At 53.7% G+C, this 23,021-nt stretch overlaps 2 protein-coding genes across 20 annotated transcripts in view; one reads left to right on the top strand and one right to left on the bottom strand.

The window, feature by feature from the left end:
* The window catches only part of CSGALNACT1 (chondroitin sulfate N-acetylgalactosaminyltransferase 1), a 342,047-nt gene extending 332,156 nt beyond the window's left edge, over positions 1 to 9,891 (top strand). For 15 of the 16 annotated variants that reach the window (XM_055416694.2, XM_055416690.2, XM_055416697.2 and 12 more), the window contains 2 exons: positions 4,867 to 4,948; positions 8,262 to 9,891. In XM_055416694.2, the coding sequence (XP_055272669.2) occupies positions 4,867 to 4,948; positions 8,262 to 8,551 (372 nt within the window). In that variant the 3' untranslated portion in view covers positions 8,552 to 9,891. Of the gene's footprint in view, positions 1 to 4,866; positions 4,949 to 5,859; positions 7,768 to 8,261 lie in introns of all 16 variants that reach the window. The other variant, XR_016036499.1, reaches the window with a different exon arrangement.
* Positions 9,892 to 14,885: 4,994 nt separating this feature from the next.
* The window catches only part of SH2D4A (SH2 domain containing 4A), a 64,481-nt gene continuing 56,345 nt past the window's right edge, over positions 14,886 to 23,021 (bottom strand). For 3 of the 4 annotated variants that reach the window (XM_055416710.2, XM_055416709.2, XM_055416708.2), the window contains 2 exons: positions 19,498 to 19,718; positions 14,887 to 18,624 (listed from right to left, as the gene is read on the bottom strand). In XM_055416710.2, coding sequence (XP_055272685.2) covers positions 18,532 to 18,624; positions 19,498 to 19,718 — 314 coding nt within the window. In that variant the 3' untranslated portion in view covers positions 14,887 to 18,531. Of the gene's footprint in view, positions 18,625 to 19,497; positions 19,719 to 23,021 lie in introns of all 4 variants that reach the window. The other variant, XM_088832734.1, reaches the window with a different exon arrangement.

The following is a 23,021-nucleotide window of genomic DNA, read 5'->3' as shown; positions in this document are numbered from 1 at the left end:
AGATGAGCCTTGCTGATGCTTTCATGTAGAAACAGCCTTCCAAGAAAGGAAAAACCCTAATTTAAATAATTGCTAATTTCAGACATCCCCTTTCCTGGTTTGAGCCTTGTCAGTTCTTGCTGAGGCCCCCAGCAAGATGATGTCAGGAATCCTCCTACGCTCCAGTCTCTCTGTCACCTTAGGCCAGAGATGCAATTCCAAAACACAGATTAATTCCATTAAAAAAAAAAAAAATCTTTGAGGACTTCACTGATGGTCCGGTGGTTAAGATTCTGCACTTCCAATGCAGGGGACACGGGTTTGATCCCTGCTCAGGGAACTAACATCCCACGTGCCGTGTAGTGTGCTCCAAATGAAGGGTTTAAAGCCCCGTCTGTGAAGGGAGAAGGAGCTGCCTGTCTTCCAGACGTCAGTCCTCCCATGGGGCCTGGTTTAGGTGCCCTCTGACGTCTCAGAACAGAGCTGAGGAGAGATTTCCTTGCTGATCCCGGCCACACCAGCACAGCCTTGACCCCTGGTTCCTTTGCAGATGAACTGCCCTCCACAATCTGACTCTCAGACTGATCACAGGGGAGTTGTCTGCAAACCCTTGTACCCGGGTGTGACCTGCTGCTCTGCCAGGCGGGCAGCCCAGCCTGGGGTCTTCCGAGCTGCCCGCCTCCCCCCTACCCAGGGCCATCTCCTCTCCAGCACTGAGGTCACGATGCCTGGCCGCTCCCTCTGCCATGTGGTCCTGCCCCCCCAACTGTCTGACGAGAGGTCAGCGTGCGCCTGGTATGCAGGCCCGGCCTCAGCTCTCTCTGCTTAGACCCTTCTCTCTCCTTTCATTCAAAGAGGACTTTGCCACTGGCCCGAATTTCAGTTTAAACTTCTAAGAACTGATAACTGGGCCTGGGCCATCCTTATGGTCTGTTTCTGTTTGTTCCACTAGCAGACTCTCCCTGAGAACCGAGAGTCCCATTAACACATGCTGTGTCCGTGGCCTTGGGGCAGCTGGCATTCTCTGCCTGTGTGCTCCGGTGAAAAGGACTGTCCCGCTCACATCACAGGGAGAACCTTGCAGCTCAGGGGCGGGTGTCACTTGTTCAGAAGCCCCATGCTGGGGGGCGGGGCAGGTCGGGGACTCCCTGACTGCAGCAGCGGAAGTGGGGGCATGTTCTCGGTTCCATATGCTTCCAGGGGGCAGTGGGTCTAACTTTGGGTCACAGCTCCCAGGACTGAGTCCTGATCCAGCATGAAATCCTTCAGAAGAGACCTCATTTTTTAATGCAGGTAAAAGGAGACTGGTGGAAAAGTGTGAGTCACTGCAAGTCTTGAAGCAGGTGGCAGTTGAGTCCATTTTTAAACCCATTCTTTGAAAGCTGTGGCTTGCGGAATACCTTCCTTCTTGAGAAATGGTCTCTGTCCCAGCCACGCTGGTGCTGATCGGGGCTCAGGCCAGACTGGCTGTGAGTGATGGTGGGCGAGTCATTCCAGCTCCCAGCCCGAGGCCCATGCACACGCGGTGCAGCCTTGGGGCCTGGACCCCCAGGGGCCTACAGCAGGGTGAGGGGCAGCCTGGCCCTGGGACCCGCAGACCACGGTGTCTGCCGCTCGCTGCATGATGCCTGGCCCGGGGCAGGCCCTTCCCGGAAGGTGTTTACGGAGCATCCCAGGACGTCAGCAGAGCATCACGTCAGGTGAGAGGCAGGCCTGCAGACCCCAGGCCTGTGGGGTTTCTGGTGACGTGAGGCTGGCCAGACACAGCAGCCTTGGTCCTGGGCAGCCTGTCTCTGACGTAGAGGAAATACTCTGCCTGAGTATTTGTAGTTTAGTTTACCTTCTGACCCAGTGTGCTTCCCGCATGATTGCGGGGAGCCGCCTTCCTGCATCTGTGGGGAGAGGCCGATCTGGGCTTGGCGTTCAGTCCTGATCGGAAGTCATCACTCCTGTCAAGTGACCACTGTCCCGCGGGGTGTGGCTGGCAAGGGCAGTGCCTGCTGGGCTCGGGGCGTGGAGACGGGGCTGGCGGAGGGGCAGGCAGCCTTGTGACGAGCAGAGCGCTGGAAACGGGTGTGATCCCAGCTGGGTGATGCTGCCCTTATGGCATCACCGTCGTCTGCAGTCTCCTCCTCCTCCGACGTGGTGGACATTGCCCGTGTGTGTCGCTGTGCCCTTCCGGGAGCCGGGGGCAGAGGTTCTAAGAAGTCGAGCCATCTGCTCGGAGCCTAGGACGGCGGAAGCCTTTCTATCTGTGGGTCAGATTGCACAGTTCTGGGAGTCTCCTCGGTGGACGCCTAGGCCTTGGACCGAGCTCCTTGCGGCTAAGCGCTCCCTCCCCGAGCTGCGCCTGGCTCTGGCGGCCGGCCATGCTGCTTCTCTGGCAGAGGAATGACTGAGGGCCAGCACCTGTGCACGGTGGTCTGGGGGCTGCAGGTCTAGCTGTGAAGGAGACCCGGAGCCTGTGTTCGCCAGTGGTGGGGGGTGCGGACGGCAGACAGAAGCAGCCCATCAGCAGGAGCGCTTCCAGGAGCCCTGGCATTTCAGGGAAAGCGTCAGCTGGCCAGCGGGACGCAGGTGGGAGCTGACACTGGCGGGGGGTCAGGGTGACCGCTCTCAGCAGAGCCCCGTGGTGGGTGACCCTGGCCGGGTGGTGTCTGGCAGGTGCCCAGCCTTTGGAGGCCTGTGAGCCTGGCACATTCGCAGGGACCCGAGATGGCGGGGGGGCAGGCAGGAGCAGATCACCTGGGGCCTCTGTGGGCCCCGGAGGTTCCCCGTGGGTTTTATTCTGATTGCCTCAGGGCGGAGGGAGCTACCCTACTGCAGGGCTTGGATGGGGCTGGGCTGTGGTTTGGCACATACTCGAGGCTCCTTGGGCTCCATTTGAAGGGCGTGGACTTGGCCAGCGTGCCCATCTGGCCCCCGACGGTACCTGCTGAGGGCACCACCAGGTCCGTTCTGACGAAGGGCTGAATGTCCACAGGCTCTTCAGATACTGGCTTTCCGTGCCCTGCAGGCTTCAGAGCCAGCGTTGAGAAGTGTCCCCGCCCACAGGTCACCTTCCTCTGTCCCACTGTCCCCAGGCGAGGGCCACACCTTGCCGGGCTCTGCGTCCACTCAGCGGGTCCTGGCTGGCCACCTCCGTAATCCCTCTTTCTTCCCCAGCACTGGCCCTTGTTTTCCCGCTTGGGGCTTTCTGTCAAATTCCAGGGAGACCTCCGCCACACGTCTGAAGTTGGGTGCTGGCGCGGCTCTCTCACTGCATTTTTACCCAGGCCTTGTCCCCACCGCCAGAAAGGACAGGAGCCACCAGCTGTGGGAGAAACAGTGTCCCTGCCACTGCTGGGATGGAGCAGAAGCCATTTTTAAAAAGGGACGCAGTGGAGATTTTCCTAGGCTTTCCTGCCCTGTGAAATCTCTCCAGCTGATACTAATAAAATCGTTGCTGGGGGCTTATCCCGCAGCAGGCCTTTGTTCTGGAGTCGAGCTGGGAGGACACAGGCCCCCTCCTGGCCCTTCTTCTCCTTGGTCTGGTTCATGCCAGGCGGGGTGCCGATGATCTCTGTGTGTGTAGATTGCAGGGGAATACGGTGGTCTCATTGGTTGCAGAGTAAAGGGAATGTTAGGTCCATCACCGCTTCTGCAGGCCATTTGTTGAGTGTAGTTTAGCCTGTGGAGTGGATAGAGTGGAGCTTCCCTGGTGGCTCAACAGTACAGAATCCGCCTGCAATACAGGAGTCCCAGGACAAGCGTGTTTGATCGTGGGCTTGGAAGATCCCCTGGAGGAGGGCATCACAACCCACTCCAGTATTCTTCTGAAGAATCCCATGGACAGAGGAGCCTGGTGGTCTACAGTCCATGGGGTCACAAAGAGTTGGACAGGACTGAAGCAACAATGCACACACTCACGAATAGAGTGAGCCCCTGGCAAGGTGAGGGCGGAAGGGGGTGGGTGTTTGGGTGCTGGGCTGGACGAGCCCTCGGGGCGACTCAGCTCAAGCTCCTGATTAAAGAAGAGGAACAGAGGGACTGGGGGGCCTGCTTGAGATAGATGTGCTGGCCGGCAGGCTCGTGGGTCAGGCCGAGCCGTTTCCAGTTAGCGGAGACCCAGGCCTGGTGTCCCAGGTGGAGACCACAGGCGGGAGGGGGCCCTGCTGGGGGGCCTCCTTTCCTCCCAGCACCAACGTGATCTTTCAGAATGAATCGGGAAAAATAACCAGTACGGTCACAAATCTGTTTCCAGGTTTACTGCAGCCGCACGTATATAAATAATAATAAAACACCTTTGAAGTCTTGCTGCTCCAGCAAGTATTTTGCAAATGGACTTTTGAAGTGAGACATGCACATGGCCCGGCCCAGCTTTTTACAGCTTGCATCCTCACCCAGAGGGGAGCCCTCCCAACTACTCAGACTGGGGGAGCAGATGGCACTAAAGTAGTCCGTGGATGAGTGGACAGAGCGTGTCCCCAGGACCTGGCCTCACTGTGTCCTCGTCATGGGCCAGTACTGCTGCCTCGGGCTTTCTTTTCATCCCCCGAGGGGGTCCTGTTGGCGCCCTGGGCCACGATGGCCAAGTTCCAGGTCCTTCTCTCTCCTTCTTTCAAACGTCCCCAGCCCGTTGCCCGGTTGGACACACGAACGGATTTTCCATGGTGCTGCCCCGAACCGGCCCTCCCCACTGGTCTCTGAGTGTGTGTGTGTGTGCGCGCGCAAGCCTACACCTAGAAACACCCCAGCCGGAGGTGCCAGAAGTCCCCAGGCCTGTTGGGAACGGGGGGTTTGCTGTGCCCGCTCGTCCGCGCCCCCACCAGGGGGTGGCTGTGTCAGCAGCGCCCCCTCCGCGCTCACTCCATCCCCCTCCGTCTAGTGATGGCCCTCTCCCTGCAGGTCATAAAGAAGGAGACTGGATTCTGGAGAGATTTCGGGTTCGGGATGACGTGCCAGTACCGGTCCGACTTCATCAACATAGGTGAGCCCAGAGCCTGTTCCCCGATGGAAACTGTGCGGGTCCCTAAGAAGGCCGCTCCCCGGGAGGTCACTGCATAAACGTGTCTCCAGACCAAGTCGCTCAGGGCCTGGCCCTGCGCCCTCTGCACAGAGCATCCTCCACGGGGAGGGGATCCCCTGGAAAGAAGGGCTGGGAGGGTCCCAGTTTCTCTGTGCTGAATCTGTGAAAATCCTGGACGTCACTTCAGGTCCCCAGTATGCAGCCACTGTCAACAGGCACACGTGTACACACACACACATGCATACACCGATGCCTACACGCACGTGCATGCATGCACACACACACATCTAGAACCCAGAGGGGAAAGGCCCCCCTGTTGTAGATTGGAGGCCAAGTCTCAGAGAGGCAGAGGGACCTCACAGCTAGAGAGTCCCAGGGGTTTCCTGTCTCCTGGGAGACAGCACGTCACTCCCCAGGGCAGCACCCACTCTCCAGCCTCTAAAGGGAATAGCGTGGATTGTACATGACCAGAGGACAAATGAACAGGCCAGATTCGTGATCTTGGGCCCAGGGTCTCGGGTGGTCCCCAGAGGCCCATCCTCACATGGAGACCCCACCTTCGCATCTCCTGGGGGTCCCCAGTCTTGCTGTCTCTTCGCCACCTTCCCTCTCGCCCAAGGCCTTGGGCTTCTCCTTGTAAGGTCAGTGAGTCGATCTGAGGAGTTCTAGGAAGTTTGGTAGACATCAGGGACTATCAGTTCAGTTCAGTCGCTCAGTCGTGTCCGACCTCTTTGCGACCCCATGAACCGCAGCACGCCAGGCCTCCCTGTCCATCACCACCTCCCGGAGTTCACCCAAACTCATGTCCATAGAGTTGGTGATGGCATCCAGCCATCTCATTCTCTGTTGTCCCCTTCTCTTCCTGCCTTCAGTCTTTCCCAGCATCAGAGTCTTTTCCAATGAGTCAACTCTTCACATGAGGTGGCCAAAATATTGAAGCTTCAGCCTCCGCTTCAGTCCTTCCAATGAACACCCAGGACTGATCTCCTTTAGGATGGACTGGTTGGATCTCCTTGCAGTACAAGGGACTCTCAACAGTCTTCTCCAGCACCACAGTTCAAAAGCATCAATTCTTCGGTGATCAGCTTTCTTCACAGTCCAACTCTCACATCCATACATGACCACAGGAAAAATCATAGCCTTGACTAGACGGACCTTTGTTGGCAAAGTAATATCTCTGCTTTTTAATATGCTATCTAGGTTGGTCATAACTTTCCTTCCAAGGAGTAAGTTTCTTTTAATTTCATGGCTGCAGTCACCATCTGCAGTGGTTTTGGAGCCCCAAAAATAAAGTCTGACACTGTTTCCACTGTTTCCCCATCTATTTCCCATGAAGTGATGGGACCAGATGCCATGATCTTCGTTTTCTGAATGTTGAGCTTTAAGCCAACTTTTTCACTCTCCCCTTTCACTTTCATCAAGAGGCTCTTTAGTTCTTCTTCACTTTCTGCCATAAGGGTGGTGTCATCTGCATATCTGAGGTTATTGATATTTCTCCCGGCAATCTTGATTCCAGCTTGTGCTTCTTCCAGCCCAGCGTTTCTCATGATGTACTCTGCATATAAGTTAAATAAGCAGGGTGACAATATATAGCCTTGACGTACTCCTTTTCCTATTTGAGGACCCTCAAAAAAATCACCTAACTAAATAAAAGCCCAAGGGACTTCCTGGAGGTCTAGTGTTTAAGACGCTGAGCTTCCACTGTAGGAGGCACAGGTTCGATCCCTGGTCAGGGAACTAAGATCCTGCATGCCGTGTGGCACAGCCAGAAAATAGAAAAAAAAAAAAAAAAACCAACAAAAAACACCTAATGCCTTGAAGTTAAGTCCTGTGAGAAACAACAGAACACACAAGTCAAGGGTCTCTGGTGAGTGTGCTCAGATTCCCAGCAGGTCACCATGGGTGTTCTTTGATTTCTCTATAAATGGCCTAAATTCAGTTCAGTCGCTCAGTCATGTCCGACTCTTTGCGACCGCATGAATCACAGCACGCCAGGCCTCCCTGTCCATCACCAACTCCCGGAGTTCACTCAAACTCGTGTCCATTGAGTCGGTGATGCCATCCAGCCATCTCATTCTCTGTCGTCCCCTTCTCCTCCCACCCCCAATCCTTCCTAGCATCAGACTCTTTTCCAGTGAGTCAACTCATCGCATGAGGTGGCCAAAGTATTGCAGTTTCAACTTTAGCATCAGTCCTTCCAATGAACACCCAGGACTGATCTCCTTTAGGATGGACTGGTTGGATCTCCTTGCAGTACAAGGGACTCTCAACAGTCTTCTCCAGCACCACAGTTCAAAAGCATCAATTCTTCGGCTATTATGTATAAATCCAATTTTCAAAAAGAACCTATTTTAAAACTTTTCTGAAGGAAATTTCCATTTTGAGAAACACTTGTTTCCTTGCTCTGTGTGCAAGGAAAAGTGATTCTGCGATGATGTACGTTTATCGAATTTGGACTTAAGAGAGGCACAGTGGCCGCTGATGTGACAACCAAGACTTGAATCCGGCCCGACCCAGAATCCTGCATGTGTCCTCAACTGCCCCGTGGCCCTGCTCACAGGCAGGGCTGTGTCGAGTGTGCCCCTGCCACTTCTGGCTCCATCAGAGCAGCGTGGCCTGGGGGCTGCAGGGAATCCAGCTAAATGACAAAGCCACTGAGCATTGATTCACTGTTTCTTCTGCGAGGCCAAGAACTCTCGGGAAGCAAGTAACAGTGACAAAAAAGTGGCCAGTGCTTCCTGATTCTGTCCGAGATGTGGTGGCTTTAAGTTAATAGACAGGTGGGTGCCACCATTCACAAAGGTGGGAAGGAGCCACTGTGGTGTGAAGTAAGAGGTCTGAAGTAAAACTTCAGAACTGGGAGACCAGTCCTTTTAAAGTCCCGGCTCTCGGGGGCCACTCACAGCTTTGGGGGCTCCTTCAGTCCGCAGGAGCCAGGGCGCTTTTGAGGGACATGAATTTTTCACACCTCCGGGCCCTCCCTGCTCTCTCCTCTGCAGGGGCAGGAGGGGGCCACGTCCGAACAGAGTGCCAGGAATTTCCGTTCAGAGGTTTGGGTTGGGACGTGGGGGGCGCTGCGGGCATCGCTGCCCCCCGCGTTGCTATGACGACAGCTGGGCTGCGCTGCCCAGACTCCCGGCAGACGCGCAGCGCCCGGACTCGGGGGTCGGGGCGGGGAGACCCCCCCCCACCCCGGGCTGCTCCTGCCGAGCGCGACGGTGCTGCGCGGGGCCGGGCCCCCGGCGCGCGTTCAGCCGTGTCTTCTGCCCCGCAGGCGGCTTCGACCTGGCCATCCGAGGCTGGGGCGGCGAGGACGTGCACCTCTACCGCAAGTACCTGCACAGCAGCCTGGTGGTGGTGCGCGCGCCCGCACGGGGCCTCTTCCACCTGTGGCACGAGAAGCGCTGCGAGGACGAGCTGGCGCCCGAGCAGTACCGGATGTGCATGCAGTCCAAGGCCATGAACGAGGCGTCGCACGGGCAGCTGGGGATGCTGGTGTTCAGGCACGAGATCGAGGCCCACCTCCGCAGACAGAGGCACAAGGCGGGCGGCAAGAAGTCGTGAACGGCCTGCAGGGAACCGGGGGTGCGGAGACGCTTTTTTTTTTTTTTTCCTTTTTGCAGTTGCAACAAGGAAAATGATTGCCCCCAAAGGGCAAGGAAAGCATTCGACTGGTTAGTAAAACGGACGAGGGGGGGTTTCTCTCTGCCTGTGTAGCTTATGCGACAGGAATCAAACGCCCCCCACTTGGCCTGCAGCAGCAGCCCAAACGCATCAAGCCGCGGGGACCGACAGAGACGGCCTCATTATGAGACTGATGGCATGGAGGTTGTGATCATGTTTACAGCAAAGCGAGAGCTGTTGTTCTGCGCTTATTGAAATATTCATGAAGGAAGAGCAGCTTTGTAAAAAGTTCATTAGGATGGAAGGCCAGCACATGCCTCCCGGTCTGAGGGGTGATCAGCCCGTCTGTCGGGTCTGGGAGCTGAGATATCAGGATGCTGGCAAGGAGACCGTGTGAAATTCAAAGACACACTCATGGTGATCTTTGTGAATATAGTAAGCAAAACCAAATGGACTAAAAGTGAGAAAACAAACTCGTAGCTACTGTATCATCTCCCCCAATATTAACCAGAAGTAATCTGCTCATCTTCTTGGTTGTAGTTTTAACCATCTCTGTTAATTTTATTTAAAAATGCACTTTTTTTGGCTTATGAGTTATATTCTGCTTATTTAATTACCCGTTTGCAAGCCTTCTGAAGAGAGCACAAGTTAGCTAAATTTTGGTATTTTCTAAGAAGATACTTTTTGCTGCATTGGTTCAGTTCAGAGCATCAGATTGTGACCCATACCCGAGGCAAACGCTGACCCTGTGGGGACTGGCCTGCAGACGGTCATCAAGGGGAAGGCATGGCTTGGGGCTGCTGACCAAACGGGCACACGGATACTTTATTTGAAGAGTATTTCCGAAGTGGAGCAACTGAACACTGGAGGGAATGGAAAATGTACTTTTTACCTTAACAGAGAAGGAAACTCATTCAGACTGGTGATAAAAGTCTGAAAACACGTTTTCTCCTCAGGGGAACTGGGGACCACTCTCTTACCTGTTGAAATAAACCAAAGCAGACTGTATGAACCAAACGCTGTCTTTTCTAAGCAGGGTGCTCTTCCTGGCTTCTGGCTTCCACAAGAAGAAACACAAGGAAGTGTCTTTTGTGAAAGGTCACTCCACCCGCCAGCGTCCAGTGGGATGGACGATTGTGAGGTGGGTTCTTCCAGCCCAGCCGAGGGGCAGTGACTTGTTTTTTCAATTACGCTGTTCTACTCAGTCACCAAGATGCTTCTGAAAATCTCATTTTATTACATTTTACAACTATTAAAAAAAAATAAATGCAGTTAACATTTGGTGGTTTCTATGTTTATGTGAAAATTACTTATTAGCCAGCACCAGATACAGGAGCTAATTATCTCTCAGGTGCCTTGCCTTCTGGTTGCCCACAATCAACTCATTGTTTAAAAGCTCCAAGAACAGTCAAGGTGTTGGTGGGTAAAAAAAACAAAATGAATTATACTGATTTGTACTGGTAGTTCATAAAATCCAATTAAAACCCAGGACATGAATGGAAGGCGGCATTGGACAGCTAGTAAAATGTGATTTGTGGGTACTATTTCTTCTTGAAGTCAGAACACCAGGTCTTTAGTTTCCGGGGATGGGTTTCCTGAGTGTCAACCAGCTCCCCTTGGCTCTGCGGCGTTTTGGGGGAGGTCATTCCCTGACCGGGGATGTCCTGTGTACCCAGCATCCCTGACCCCTCCTCCCGCGATGACTGGAGCACCTCTCAGCCCGGGGACCCCTAAACATTCTCATGTCACCTCCGGGTGACCCCTTGGGGGCACTGATCTAGCAGGAGGGGAGAACCTTGGTGGAAAACCTGGCAGTTGATACCATCTGCTTGTTCTTTTTTAAAATTTTCTTCCTCTGATTGGTTTTGACTCTGCTGGTCTTGGTTGCTGCTCTGGCTTCTCTAGTTGTGGTCTGTGGGGTCTGCTGTAGCTGCGGCGCACGGCTTCTCCTGCCGGCGTCTCGTTGCAGAGCACAGGCTCTCGGGTGCTTGGGCTCCAGTAGTTGCAGCTCCCGGGCTCTGGAGCACAGGCTTGGTCGTTGCGGCACTTGGGCTTAATTGGCACATGGGACCTGCCCAGATCAGGAGACGAGTCTCCTGCATTGGCAGGCAGATTCTTTACCGCGGAGCCACCGGGAAGCCCTGCTCATCCTTTTTGATTAGAAGTTGAGGAGTGGTTTCCGAGGACCCTCTTATTTCCACACACACGGGGCTCCTGCAGGAGACGCAGGCCCGGGTCTGTCTCCCCAGTGGGTCTCGGGCTTGATTGGGCTGACCTTGCCCCCTCCAGCCTGTCTTCCTTCAGGTCTAGAGGCTGCTGTTCAGGCTGACAGCGGGAGCATGTGTGTCTGCCTGTGACCTGAGTATCCCCCAGTGGAGCCTCCAGGCCAAAGTCCATGGGTGACCAGCCATTTGTGAAGATTTGAATGGCACAACACAGGTGCCTGAGGCAGATGTTGAGAACTGGATTTTGAAAGACGCTGAGGGTGGATGAAGCCTGTTAGTTGCTCAGTTGTGTTGAACTCTTTGCAACCCCATGGACTGTAGCCTGCCAGGCTCCTCTGTCCATGGGAGTCTCCATGGGTCTCTCACATTGCTGGCAGATTCTTTACCATCTGAGCCACCAGGCAAGCCCTAAGAGAAGTGAAGTCGCTCAGTCATGTCCGACTCTTTGCGACCCCGTGGACTGTGGCCTACCAGGCTTCTCCGACCATGGGATTCTCCAGGCAAGAGTACTGGAGTGGGTTGCCATTTCCTTATCCAGGGGATCTTCCCAACCCAGGGATCAAACCCGGGTCTCCCATATTGCAGGCAGATGCTTTACCCTCTGAGCCACCAGGGAAGCCTTAAGAGAAGAGACAGCAAAGTCAAACTATATATATATATATATATATATATATATCCCTCTTTTTAAAGCTTCCCTTGTGGCTCAGCTGGTAAAAAATCCGCCTGCAACGTGGGAGACCTGGGTTCGATGCCTGGGTTGGGAAGATCCCCTGGAGAAGGGAAAGGCTACCCACTCCAGGATTCTGGCCTGGAGAATTCCATGGACTGTGTAGTCCATGGGGTCGCAAAAAGTCAGACACGACTGAATGACTTCCATTTTCTTTTTAAAGCTTAGTTAGGTAAAGAGTTTTATCAAGAGGCAAGAAGCCTCGTTAAGCGCATGCAGGAGGGGTCTGTCTTAGCTGGGGCTGTAACACACACCACATCCAGGGTGGCTTCGTCACCCAGTGTTGATGTCGCAAGGTTCTGGAGGCTGAAAAGTCCATGGCCAAAACACCAGCAGACCAGGTGTCCGGTGAGGACTTCTCGTGTGTCATGTGTTCGAGGGTAGACAGAGGGCTGACTTCCCTTCCTGTTCTTAAAAGGACACTAATCCCGTTAGGACACCCCACCCTCGTGACCTAGCACCTCCCAAAGGCCCCACCTCCAAATACCATCTCATCAGGGCTTCAACCTGGGAAATTTGTGGGCACATTCAGTCCGTAGCAGGACCTTCCCCAGCTCCCTGCCCAAGACACATTTATAAAAGCAAGGTTGCTGATGCCTCCACTGGAGCACAATGGTCAGGGACCCAGCACTCAGCCTTAGACAGCAGAGGCTGGCAGTGATGACCAGTGTCTTCTAAGGAGGAAGAATGCTGCCAGGGAAGCGCTGAGGCTTGGGCTCGTCTGGGGTCCCTTCCAACGCTGCCTCCTTCCCCCCTCCCCCTGTCCTGACTATATGTAAATTGTCCAGGAACTGGCCTCGGTCCCCTTGCTGGAGCAGGGTCCCTAGCAGAACCTGGGGTCCCGTGCATCAGCCATGCATGGACCATCCTCGTGAGGACCATCACCAACACACCCCCTCCCTCCTCCTCGTAAGCTAACGTTGGCAGCCAGGGATGGGCCTCCGCTGGTCTCCACGGGAGCTGCTTCTGTGCAAGCTGCTTAGGTAGGATGCGTCATACTTACTGTTTCAGTTCAGCATGGCGATTAGTATCCAGGCTTTCCCAGCCACGCACCTGGATTCAAATTCAGGCCTTTCACGTCCAGCCCGTATGATCTTAAAGCTGACAATCTCCACCCCAGTTTCCTCATTCAGGGTCATGGATGAAATCACATTTGTATCATGGGACTGCCTGGGGAATTAGGACACGTCATGAAATGGCACTCCACTCCAGTATTCTTGCCTGGAGAGTCCCATGGACGGAGGAGCCTGATGGACTACAGTCCTTGAGGTTGAAGAGTCGGACACAACCGAGCAACTTTCACACACAAGCATGCAGCAGGCATTTGTGCCCAATACCGGTTCCACGTTCACAGCTGTGTCTGCTCTTCTTCCCCAGCGCACCCCGCCCTCTTGGGTATAAGCAGACAGTGGGTCTCGCAGGAGATGTCATGACCCCATCACCCGTGCAGTGTTGTCCTTTATTTCTGTCATTCTGAAAACTATTTCAGTCTATCCGAAGATGGGTTACTAGGAGTGTAAAATATAATGAATAGTTTCTTCCTAAAATTCTGTGCTCAGTAATTTGGAGTTGGTGACCCCCTTGGCAGCTCAGAGGCATAAAGGTTTTTGAAGTAACAAGCATCACTGGGCACCTGAAGGACACCTAAAGGACAACTATCTAAAGCAGCTCATTTCATTACTTCCATTTTCCAGGTACAGAAAACCGAGGCTCAGAATTGGCCGGGAGCTGACCCAGAGGCCCTGCCAGAGAGTAGCCTCGTGTTTCCTCCCAGGACCAGCTCCTGGCCTCCGGTCCCACCTGAGGATTCCCCTGGCAGTGGATGGAAACTGGTCACTGCACCCTCCAGCTCTGGGCCATCACTGGATGGGTTAGAGGCCTCAGAAACTGGTCGTCCAGTAGGCCCCCAAGGTGTTAAAGCTGGCCTTGAGTTGGAGGGGAGGGGAGGTGGGAATCTTGCTTTTTGGAAAAGATTGGACATCATTTCTGATGACAGCTGATCAGAGAGAGTGCCCTATGCCCTAAGTTGCATCAGTCATGTCTGACTCTCTGACCCCATGGACTGTAGCCTGCCAGACTCCTGTGTCCCTGGAATTCTCTAGGCAAGAATACCAGGGTGGGTCGCCATCTCCTCCTCTAGGGGATCTTCCTGATGCAGGGATCGAACCCAGGTCTGCCTCCTGCATTGGCAGGCAGATTCTTTACCACTAGTGCCACCTGGGAAGCCCTTGGGCGGTTCTTAAAAGAGTGGATGTGTTTTACTCCCAACACTCATCAGATAGTTGGCAGGATGCGTCATATGTGTGGTCCATATTTTGATTAGCTTTATGTTTGAATTCAAAGCTGTTTCTCCTGGCAGGACTTAGTGCTTTGCTGTTGCTGCCAAAAGCTCAGGCCTGTGCCAGTTGGTTGGGGGGTTTGGGCAGTGGTTTTTTCAACACAGAAAATTTTCTCTCAGTCAGCTGAGGTGCCTTCAAACATCTCGGCATTACTGATCCTCTGAGCACGCCCTCTGGAGTAGCCAGCCCGTGCCCCTGGCCCTGTCTGCCTTGCTGCTCTTCCAAGGGGAGGGGCTGGGGAGACAAGTGATGCTGTGATGCCTCGGGTGGTCTCAGCCTCTGTCGTCACCCAGAGGTTCAGAGAGGGCCAGGCCGCCTTCATGACCTCTGCTTAAGACTCACCAGGTGGCTGGAGGTTCGCTGTGCAGATGGCCTGCAGGTGCTGCATGCAGGCAGTGGGGTTGGGGATGCTGGGTGAACTGGGCTTACTCTTCACCTACCTGAGGGTCAGACACGTTGGCTTCAAACCAGCTGAGTACAGTGCTGCCAGCAACACCCTGCCTCCATCATGAATCCCGCAGCCTCTAACCTCACAACTGACCCCCTGCCTAAACCACTCCAGCTCCAGGGTTTATGAATCTACAACAGCCGACATCACCTCTCTGGCTGGGATGGCTAACCTCATTTGAAAAGAATAAGAAAAATAAATGGAAATTAAAGACAAACTCCACTAAACCTGTTTCTTGATAAATGTATGAGGGTTGAAATCATCAAGGATCTTTTCTGATGACAAAAGTATGAAACTAGAAATCAATTATATGAAGAGAACTGGAAAGTCACAAATATGTGGCGATTAAGCAGCATACTACTGAATAACGGCTGGGCCAAAGAAGAAATCAAAAGAGAGACTTAAAAAATACTTTGAGACAAAAGCAGAGGTGAAATATACTAAAATTTATGGGATGCAGTAAAGGCAGTTCAAAGAAAGAAATAGCAATAAATGCCCACCTCAAGAAACAAGAAAAACCTCAAAATAGCGACCACACTTTACACCTCAAGGGACAAGAAAAAAGGTGAAGTTTAAGGTTAGTAGAAGGGAGGAAATAACAAAGATCAGAATGAAATAAATGAAAGAGACCAAAAGAAAACAAAGACGATAGAAAAAGGTCAGTCACATTAAGAGCTGGTTTGTGGAAAAATCAACAAAATAAACCGGTAGCTAGCCTCTCCAGGAAGAAGAGAGGACTCAGATAAAATCATAAATGAAAGAAGACAAATTACCACCGATAGGTTAGAAATACAGAGGATCACAAGAGACCACGTGAATAATTATGTGGCAACAAACTGGGCAATCTAGAAGAAATGAATAAATTCCTAGAAACAAATAACCTACCAAAACTGATTCATGATGTAACAGAACATTTGATCGGGATGATTAACAAAGAGATTGAGTCAGTAATCAAAAACCTACCAACAAACAAAAATCCAGGACCTAATGGATTCACTGGTGAATTCTACCAAATATCCAAAGAAGAATTAATACCAATCCTTTTTGAGCTTTGAAAAAACAGAAGAAGGGGGAGCTCTTCCAAACACATTTTACAAGGTCAGCATAACCCTGATACTAACACGAGACAAAAGTGCCACAAAAGAAAAAAAAAGTTATAGGTCAGTATGGTTTCCCTGGTGATAAAGAATCTTTTATTTCTAAAATTTTAAATTTTATAATTTAAAATTATTTTAAAAACAGACCTGGTGCCACAGCAGCCACAACCCTACACTAACAGGATGGTTAGTTCCAAAGCGTTAGCTCAGGAGGGCCGTTTGGGGTACAAATGCTCCTGAGCGGCCTGCCTGTGCCCTGGTTCCACTTTCCCTCCTTTCTCTGGGTTTGTTTGTGTCCCTGTGCTTTCCTCTCGGTGTGAGGTTTGAGCCTACTGACACGTCCTTCTTCGTGTCGCTTGGCCTCCTGGTGACGCTGATGGGCAGAGAGACTCTCTGGTGCGCCCTCCGCGGCCTGCTGGAAGTTTGGTGAGGGTGCCGGGGCTGGCAGTGGGAGGGGCAGGGAGAGCAGCAGCGGAGGGTCTGGGGCAGGAGGAGACCCAGGATCTCCCAGGGGAGGGCTGAGTGACGCGTCAGGGAGTGGTATTTGGCACGGTCCTTCCGAGGTGGGTGGTTGCAGGGCCTGGGGCGGCTCCCAGACCAGGAAGCCTTGACAGGCAGGTGTGGGCGCTGGCTGGGCCGAGGCCGCGGGAGGGCGACACCAGGCCGGAGTGGACATCCTGGCCTTCAGCCACAACCAGGCTCAGACACTGGGAGACAGAATCTAACTGCAGAGCTGGGATGAGAATTCAGGCTTCTCCAACCCCACCGAGTTGTAAACAACTTCTAAATTATGTAAAACGTTCCTCTTGGAATGTCAAGTGTTACTTTTGGCCATCATATCATCAAACACTGGACGGTTTCTTGTTCTGAGTATCAATAACCAACAGGGTAAGATTATGAAGAACTCAAATCTGCTCCCCCTGCGGATAGCAGTTTTGCTCAGTCAATCATCCTCTATTTTCCAAGTCTTCCTCCAGAGGGATGTCACTCAGTGTAGTGGGATGTCAGTGTAGTGGCTTCCGGATATGACTTCCTTAACTTCCTCCAAAATAACTGTCAGCAGAGGGTGATGCCAACATCTTATCTGTCTTCATAATTACTAGTGACTACAGGATATTTTTCTATTCATTTCAGAACTCCCAAGATTTCAGAGCTGGGTAAAAATAAATAATGACCTGGTTATCCCACCTTGTTTCATTATAAGTGAAAAATTGAGGTTCAGAGAGGTAGAGGGACCTGTCCAAGGTCATACAGCTAATGGTGGGAAAAGCTGGGAACAGAAGTTTCTGACCCCCAGCCTTTGCATATCCCTGCAGTTCTATAATGTCATGACTGCCAAACTACTCTTAGACAGGAAAGCTGAGAGACACGATCTCTCAGACAACAGAAACCACATGGGACGTTTTAAGCAACACTTAACAATAATCTGCTCAAAAACCTTATTTCAGCACACATACGCCCACGCATACTCACACACATACATGTACCCCACCCCCTTCTCTGACTGTACTGTACACAGCCAAGGTGTGTTTTGCACAACCAACACCCTCACGGACAGACTGCTACAGCCCTATGCTTCCTTTAGAACTGCTGCCCCAGGAGTCAGGCCCAGAGTTATCAGTCAGGGCCCCCTCTCCCGGGACGATCTCGCTGGGGCTCATCCAGGAGCCGCTGGAGGCGGGGGTGGCCTCAGTGGGGCAGGAGACACCTGACCCAGTACATCTGCCAGAATTGCCAGGGGAGGTCATCTCCCGCCTTCCCTTCATTAGGAGGCGGGCAGGCTGAACAGTGACCACAGGTAGGTACACAGTGCCTTTCAGCATCTGTGATGTCATAAACGTCTGTATTCATCTCCTGGGGCTCTCCTGTAATAAATTACCATAAACTCAGTGGCTCATGAAAAAGGACATTTATTGCATCGTAGTCCTGGAGGCTAGAAGTCTGAAGCTGAGGTGTCCCCAGGGCCCTGGGGAGGGGGGGCTCCAGCTGCCCTGCGGGCCCTGTGTCCCCAGGTTTGCAGCTCCTTGTTCGTGGCTCTGCCTTGGCCTGTGCGTCCGCTTCCAGAACCCTCTCTCCTTGTCAGAACGCCAGTCATCGGCTTTGGGCCCACCCTCATCTGGTCTGACCTCAGCCCCCAAGACCCTGTTTTCAAATAAGGTCAGGTTCAGATGCAGGGGGGGTTCTCATCCCAGGACACGTGGTGTCCAGAGCGCTCCCTCAAATGCCCTGCTCCATCTGCCAACACCAGTTATGCGCGGGGCTTCCCCCTTCTCTGTGGTCTTGGCTGGAGCCCTGCCTGCTCCCCCAGAGCCGGGAAACCAACTGACACACTGCCCCTCGCCTCCTGCCCTCGTCCAGGGTATTTCTGTGCACGTGAAGCCCCTCTTCCGACACCTTCAAACGCCTCATTCACCCCATCTCCAACTCGTGCTCCCCATGTGTCTTACACCCTGGCTGCCACACACCCAGTAAGTGAGGTGGTGGGGGCGGTCAGCTCAGCCCCCAGTGCCACCTGAACTCACGTGAACAGGAGCCTGAGACCTTCCCGTGAGGCCCGGGAGAGTCTGGTTCTGAGGTGTCCCTTTATTCGGACCAGCTTCCCAGGTGGCGCTAGTGGCAAAGAATGTGCCTGCTGATGCCGAAGATGTAACAGATGCGGGTTCGATCCCTGGGTCGGGAAGATGCCCTGGAGGAGGGCATGGCAACCCGCTCCAGTATTCTCGCCTGGAGAATCCCATGGACAGAGGAGCCTGGTGGGCTACAGTCCATGGGGTCGCCAGAGTCGGACACGACCGAAGCAATTTCACTCGCGCTTAATTCCTACGAGGTATGAGTTTCTCGGTTTGTTTCACATGTCGTTAGTGTCGTGGCCTTCATGTTAGGAGCTGTGGAATTGCAGGTTCGTCTCCCTTTATTGCTGGAGCATGTACAGTGTGGAGGAGGCGATTCCCTCTTGGCGTGAAACTCCAGCGTGTGTGCAGAGATCTTTATGGAACCTCAATGGTCCTTTCCCTTGGTCGGGGTCGGCTCGCTGTGGCTTCTCGCGTGCGTCCACAGCCGTGGGGTCTGCTGGCTGCAGGGCCGTCACTCAAACAGCTCCAGGTAGTCGGGTGGCTCTTGCTGCTGACCGCAGGGGTACAGAAGGAGCTCCTTCCCCAGGGAGGTGATGGGCTCCTCCTGTGAGGGAGACAGTACAGGTCAGGCTGCAGCCCAGTGAGAGCAGCACGGGCGTCAGCCCAGGCTCCCGCGTCTTATTTACAAGACACTTTCATAAGAAGCCCTTCCTGCCTTGCTGGAGCACACAGCTTCTGGTCTCCCCTTCCTTTACACTAAGCTTTCTTGGTTTAGGCAACCCCGAGAGAAAGATTTCTTGTCCACAAGCTGCCCTGTGGTCTCCCTCCTTCCCGGGCCTGTGCTCTCATTAAGGGTGTTCTCATGTGGAAAATAACGTGATTTTTAAAAAGAATGTGTGTGTGTGCATGTATAATGGAATTACTCTGCTGTACAGCAGTAATTAGCACCACACTGAAAATCAACTGTACTTTTAAAAAGTTCTTATGTGATGGGAGTGCGCAGATTTTGCATCATCTCGTGCGTTCTCTGCCCCAGTGGGTTCTCCCTGAGTATATGAGGAGGGACCAGGTTCAGTGATAAAGGAAATGCAATTAACAATCCTTGTTATCGGGAAGGTTTCCCACGTGGCTCAGCAGTTAAAAGAATTTGCCTGCTAATGCAGGAGGTAGAGCAGACGTGGGTTCATTCCCTGGGTCGGGAAAATCCCCTGGAAGAGGAAATGTCAACCCACTCTAGTACTGCTGCCTGGGAAATTCCCTGGACAGAGGAGCCTGGAGGGCTACAGTCCCTGGTGTCACAGAGAGTCGGACACGACTGAGCGACTGACCATGAGCAGTATTATAGGGAGCAGTTATCTAAGCGGGGGGCTGATCTCCCACTGCTCGTCTCAGGTGCTTTCCGTGAAACTGCCTTTCACTGTCAGAGCAGCTGCAGGACACCCGCCACCGAGCGAGTGAAACGTGTGCAGGGCCGCACCTTGTGGTATTCCACCAGCTCGGCCAGGCTGGCGTGCTGCAGCTGGTCCACGCCCAGGAAGCTGTATGAGTCCGAGGAGGCGTCTATGAGGAAGTGTTTGCAGCCGTCCTCGGACTGGTAGGACAGGGCGTAGCCCTTGACCTTCTCGTTGACCCGGATCAGAAAGCTGCCCGGCACGCAGGTGCTCAGAAGCTCGTTCGCTCTGTTTACGGTGAGGATCCCTGCGGGAAAGAAGGGCAGGGTTTCAGCCACATGATCTCCAAAGCTCTCCTCTGCTAAACACAGCCGTGTGGATAAGGCCAGTTAACAACCCGAGCAGCCCTAAGTCCACATTGGGTTTCCCTGGAGCAGGAGTGTGGTTCGTCCTCTGGTATTTGGTACCTGGGCTGGGGTAGGTTCCATAAGCAAATGTGCAGTACAAATGGAGGGCTTGCCAGGGTGGCTCTGATGGTAAAGAACCCGCCTGCCAAAGCAGGAGGCATAAGAGACCTGGGTTTGATCCCTGGGTGGGGGAGATTCCCCGGAGGAGGGCATGGCAACCCACTCCAGTATTGTTGCCTGGAGACTCCCCATGGACAGAGGAGCCAGGCAGGCGACAGTCTATAGGGTCTCAAAGAGCTGGGCACCGCTGAAGTGACTTGGGACGTATGCAGTACGAACGGAACACCTGCCCCTCAGAACACGTTTCCACACGCACAGCCAGGGACAACTGCATGGGTGTCACGTGGCTTCTGAGTGGTAGGACCCTTGACGGTCATCCTGGGAGGGTGAGCTCTCCCAAGTTGACTGCTGGGGACCCTGCAGTCTGGGAATGATCCCATGAGATCTGGAGCAGGAGTTCTCACCGGAGCGGTGTCTGGAAACATCTGAGACACTGGGGCTGGGGGGTGGGGGTGTCTCTAGTGTCCTCCAGCGCATTGAGGCAGGGATGCTGCTAAAGCTCCCACCGCACACAGGACAGCCTCACTACAGATAGTGATTCAGTGCCAAAGGCTGACAGTGTTGAAGGTGGGCACCCTGGCCAGGTGTCAGCGAGTTAGTGACAGGGCCCTCTGCTGTGACTACTCCTAAATGAGGCTTCATCTAAAGGAAGCAAGAGATGCAGGCATATGCACGTACGTGTGTATATGAGCTGTGCTCAGTCGCTCAGTCGTGTCCAACTCATTGCAACCCCATGGACTGCAGCCCTCCAGGCTCCTCTGTCCACAGGGATTCTCCAGGCAAGAATACTGGAGTGGGTTGCCATGCCCTCCTCCAGGGGATCTTCCCAACCCAGGGATCGAACCCAGATCTTCTGCATTGCAGGTGGATTCTTTACTGTCTGTGCCAACAGGGAAGCCCAAGAATACTGGAGTGGGCAGCCTATCCCTTCTCCAGCAGATCTTCCCGACCCAGAAGTTGAACCGAGGTCTCCTGCATTGCAGGCAGATTCGGTACCAGCTGAACTACCAGGGAAGCCCCCTGTGTGTATATGCATACTATTTGTGCCTTCACAGATATTCAAAAGGATGTCACTCTTCATACACACATATACACACACGCACACACGTGTTACACACATATGCACAGTTTGGATGCCTTATGAATTCATGGTAATTCAAGACCAGCCTTGCCCCCCAATTAGTCCACACTCCTGAGGTTTGACCCGTGCTCCCAGTTTCCCTTCTTGCGCCTCCCCATCGGTAATTTTTCAGGTGAGCCCACAACGTGGTAAGACAGAGAGGAAGTGCGCAGACACGTGCTGGCAGGATGGGGAGCTTCTCTGAACTCTGGGCAGAGGGCAGCGTTCCCCACGTCAGCAGACAGAACCTCCCGCCTCTTCCATGCTGACACTCACTATTACGATTAGGGAGAAACCCAAAAAGCCTCCTGGTGAAACGACAATGGATTATCACAGCTCCCTAGTCTGACAAGACTAAGGTTAGTAAAGTCAATTGAGAATTAAACCTAAAGATCAAGAGTAAAACGTCAAATGAAACCACTTGTGTTCTTTTCTGTAAGTAGACCTTTGAGAAGGGAGGATTAGAGATCACCCACTCCCCGGGCCCTGTGTCTCCCGCAGGGCCAGAACCCACATGTCTGGGCGTGGGAGCTCAGCTACAGGGCGATGCGGGGTGACAGCAGGGCCTGAGGCCAGCCCCTCATGGACAGGAAATGCGCCTGCGAGGGAAGAAGCAGGTGGCCTCTCCTCTGGTGTCCAGCTCTGCCAGGACCCTGCCCTGCAGGCTGCCGAATCCAGTCCAGTTGCCTTCCTGCCCTTTCCTAACGAGACTGAGGCGCTGGACACAGCAGATGCTGTGACTCTGAGGAGCCCCTGAGGTCACTACCCGGTGTCTACATCAGGCGCCCAACATAATGCCCAGGTGAGCATCCCCGCGGCAACTGCTCCTTCCTGCCCGTTTCACCTTCTACACACACCCGGTCCCACGGCGGGCATCGGAGGCTGAACCCAGGCCACTAGTGACCAGCCTGCCCAGGGCCTGCAGGGGCTGCAGGGTGAAAACTCTGGGTCTGACACTCTCTGAAACCAGGGGGATTGCTCAGTGACTTCTTCCTGGAAAGATTTCTTTTCCCCTCCCTGACAGGCTGACTCTGAAATTCCAAGTGACTTCAACAGATGGTATGGATGTTGTCATTTATAGTATCTGGATTTCACCACGATGGAGTCCAATTCCTAGAACGAAAGCCATTCTGGAAGATTATAACCAGAATGAGACAAATTCCTCATGTCAGGTCAAACAGTAGCTGCAAATCAGACCATCTGTGAGGCCCCCAGTCTGTAGCTGTTCTCAGCGCGCACAAACTCTGGCTCTGCCTCGGCTCCAGAGACACCAGCACGGGGCCCCTCTCCCCTCGGTGGCACCCATGGCAGGTGCAGAAGGTGAGCGCCACGGGGACCAGGCTTTGCTCGTTTGCTTCACCACAGGGTTGGCGTTCCTGAAGGGCATGGGCTCTGGGGGCATGTAATGACACAGGTCGACATGCAATTTTTTACGATGCCATCGAGAGCAGCAGAGGTCTCCAGGGAGGTCTGGCTGAGGGCACGGCCAAGCGGCGAGCTTGGTCTGCCTGCAAAGGGGGCTCTTGCATGCAAAACCAAAGTCCAGCATCAGACGCTAGTCACCGGGGGACCCCTGCCTAGGGCATGACACTAAGAAATCGGTTCTAGTACAGACAGTGGCCTTCCTCCAGCCCCTGCTGAGGCCGTGACGCCCCCAGGCTGCCTGCCTCTGGCCTCTCCAAGGGCTCACCGGGGCCCTCCTCCACCCGGCCAGCACGGTCCACCGCTCTGGGAGGGCCCCCGGCACGCCCTGCTGTCTCTCCTCGGCCCGCCTCCTCGTGAGCAACCACAGCTCCTTGTTTATCTTCACGCCCTCAGGACCAGCCACCTGGAAGACGCCGGGGAAAGGTTCAGCACACACTGCGCTCACAGTCAAGTGACAAGCGTCCCTCTCCAGGACAATTCTAGCACCCACTGGCACTAGGCTGAGAGCTGCTAACAGGGACCGGGGGTGCCCTCGTGT

The sequence above is a fragment of the Moschus berezovskii genome, chromosome 26 (genome assembly GCF_049115385.1).
Source record: "Moschus berezovskii isolate FMDL1 chromosome 26, NW_MosBer_1.0, whole genome shotgun sequence".
Taxonomy (NCBI): Eukaryota; Metazoa; Chordata; class Mammalia; order Artiodactyla; family Moschidae; genus Moschus; species Moschus berezovskii.
This window is presented reverse-complemented; position numbering and strand designations above follow the sequence as displayed.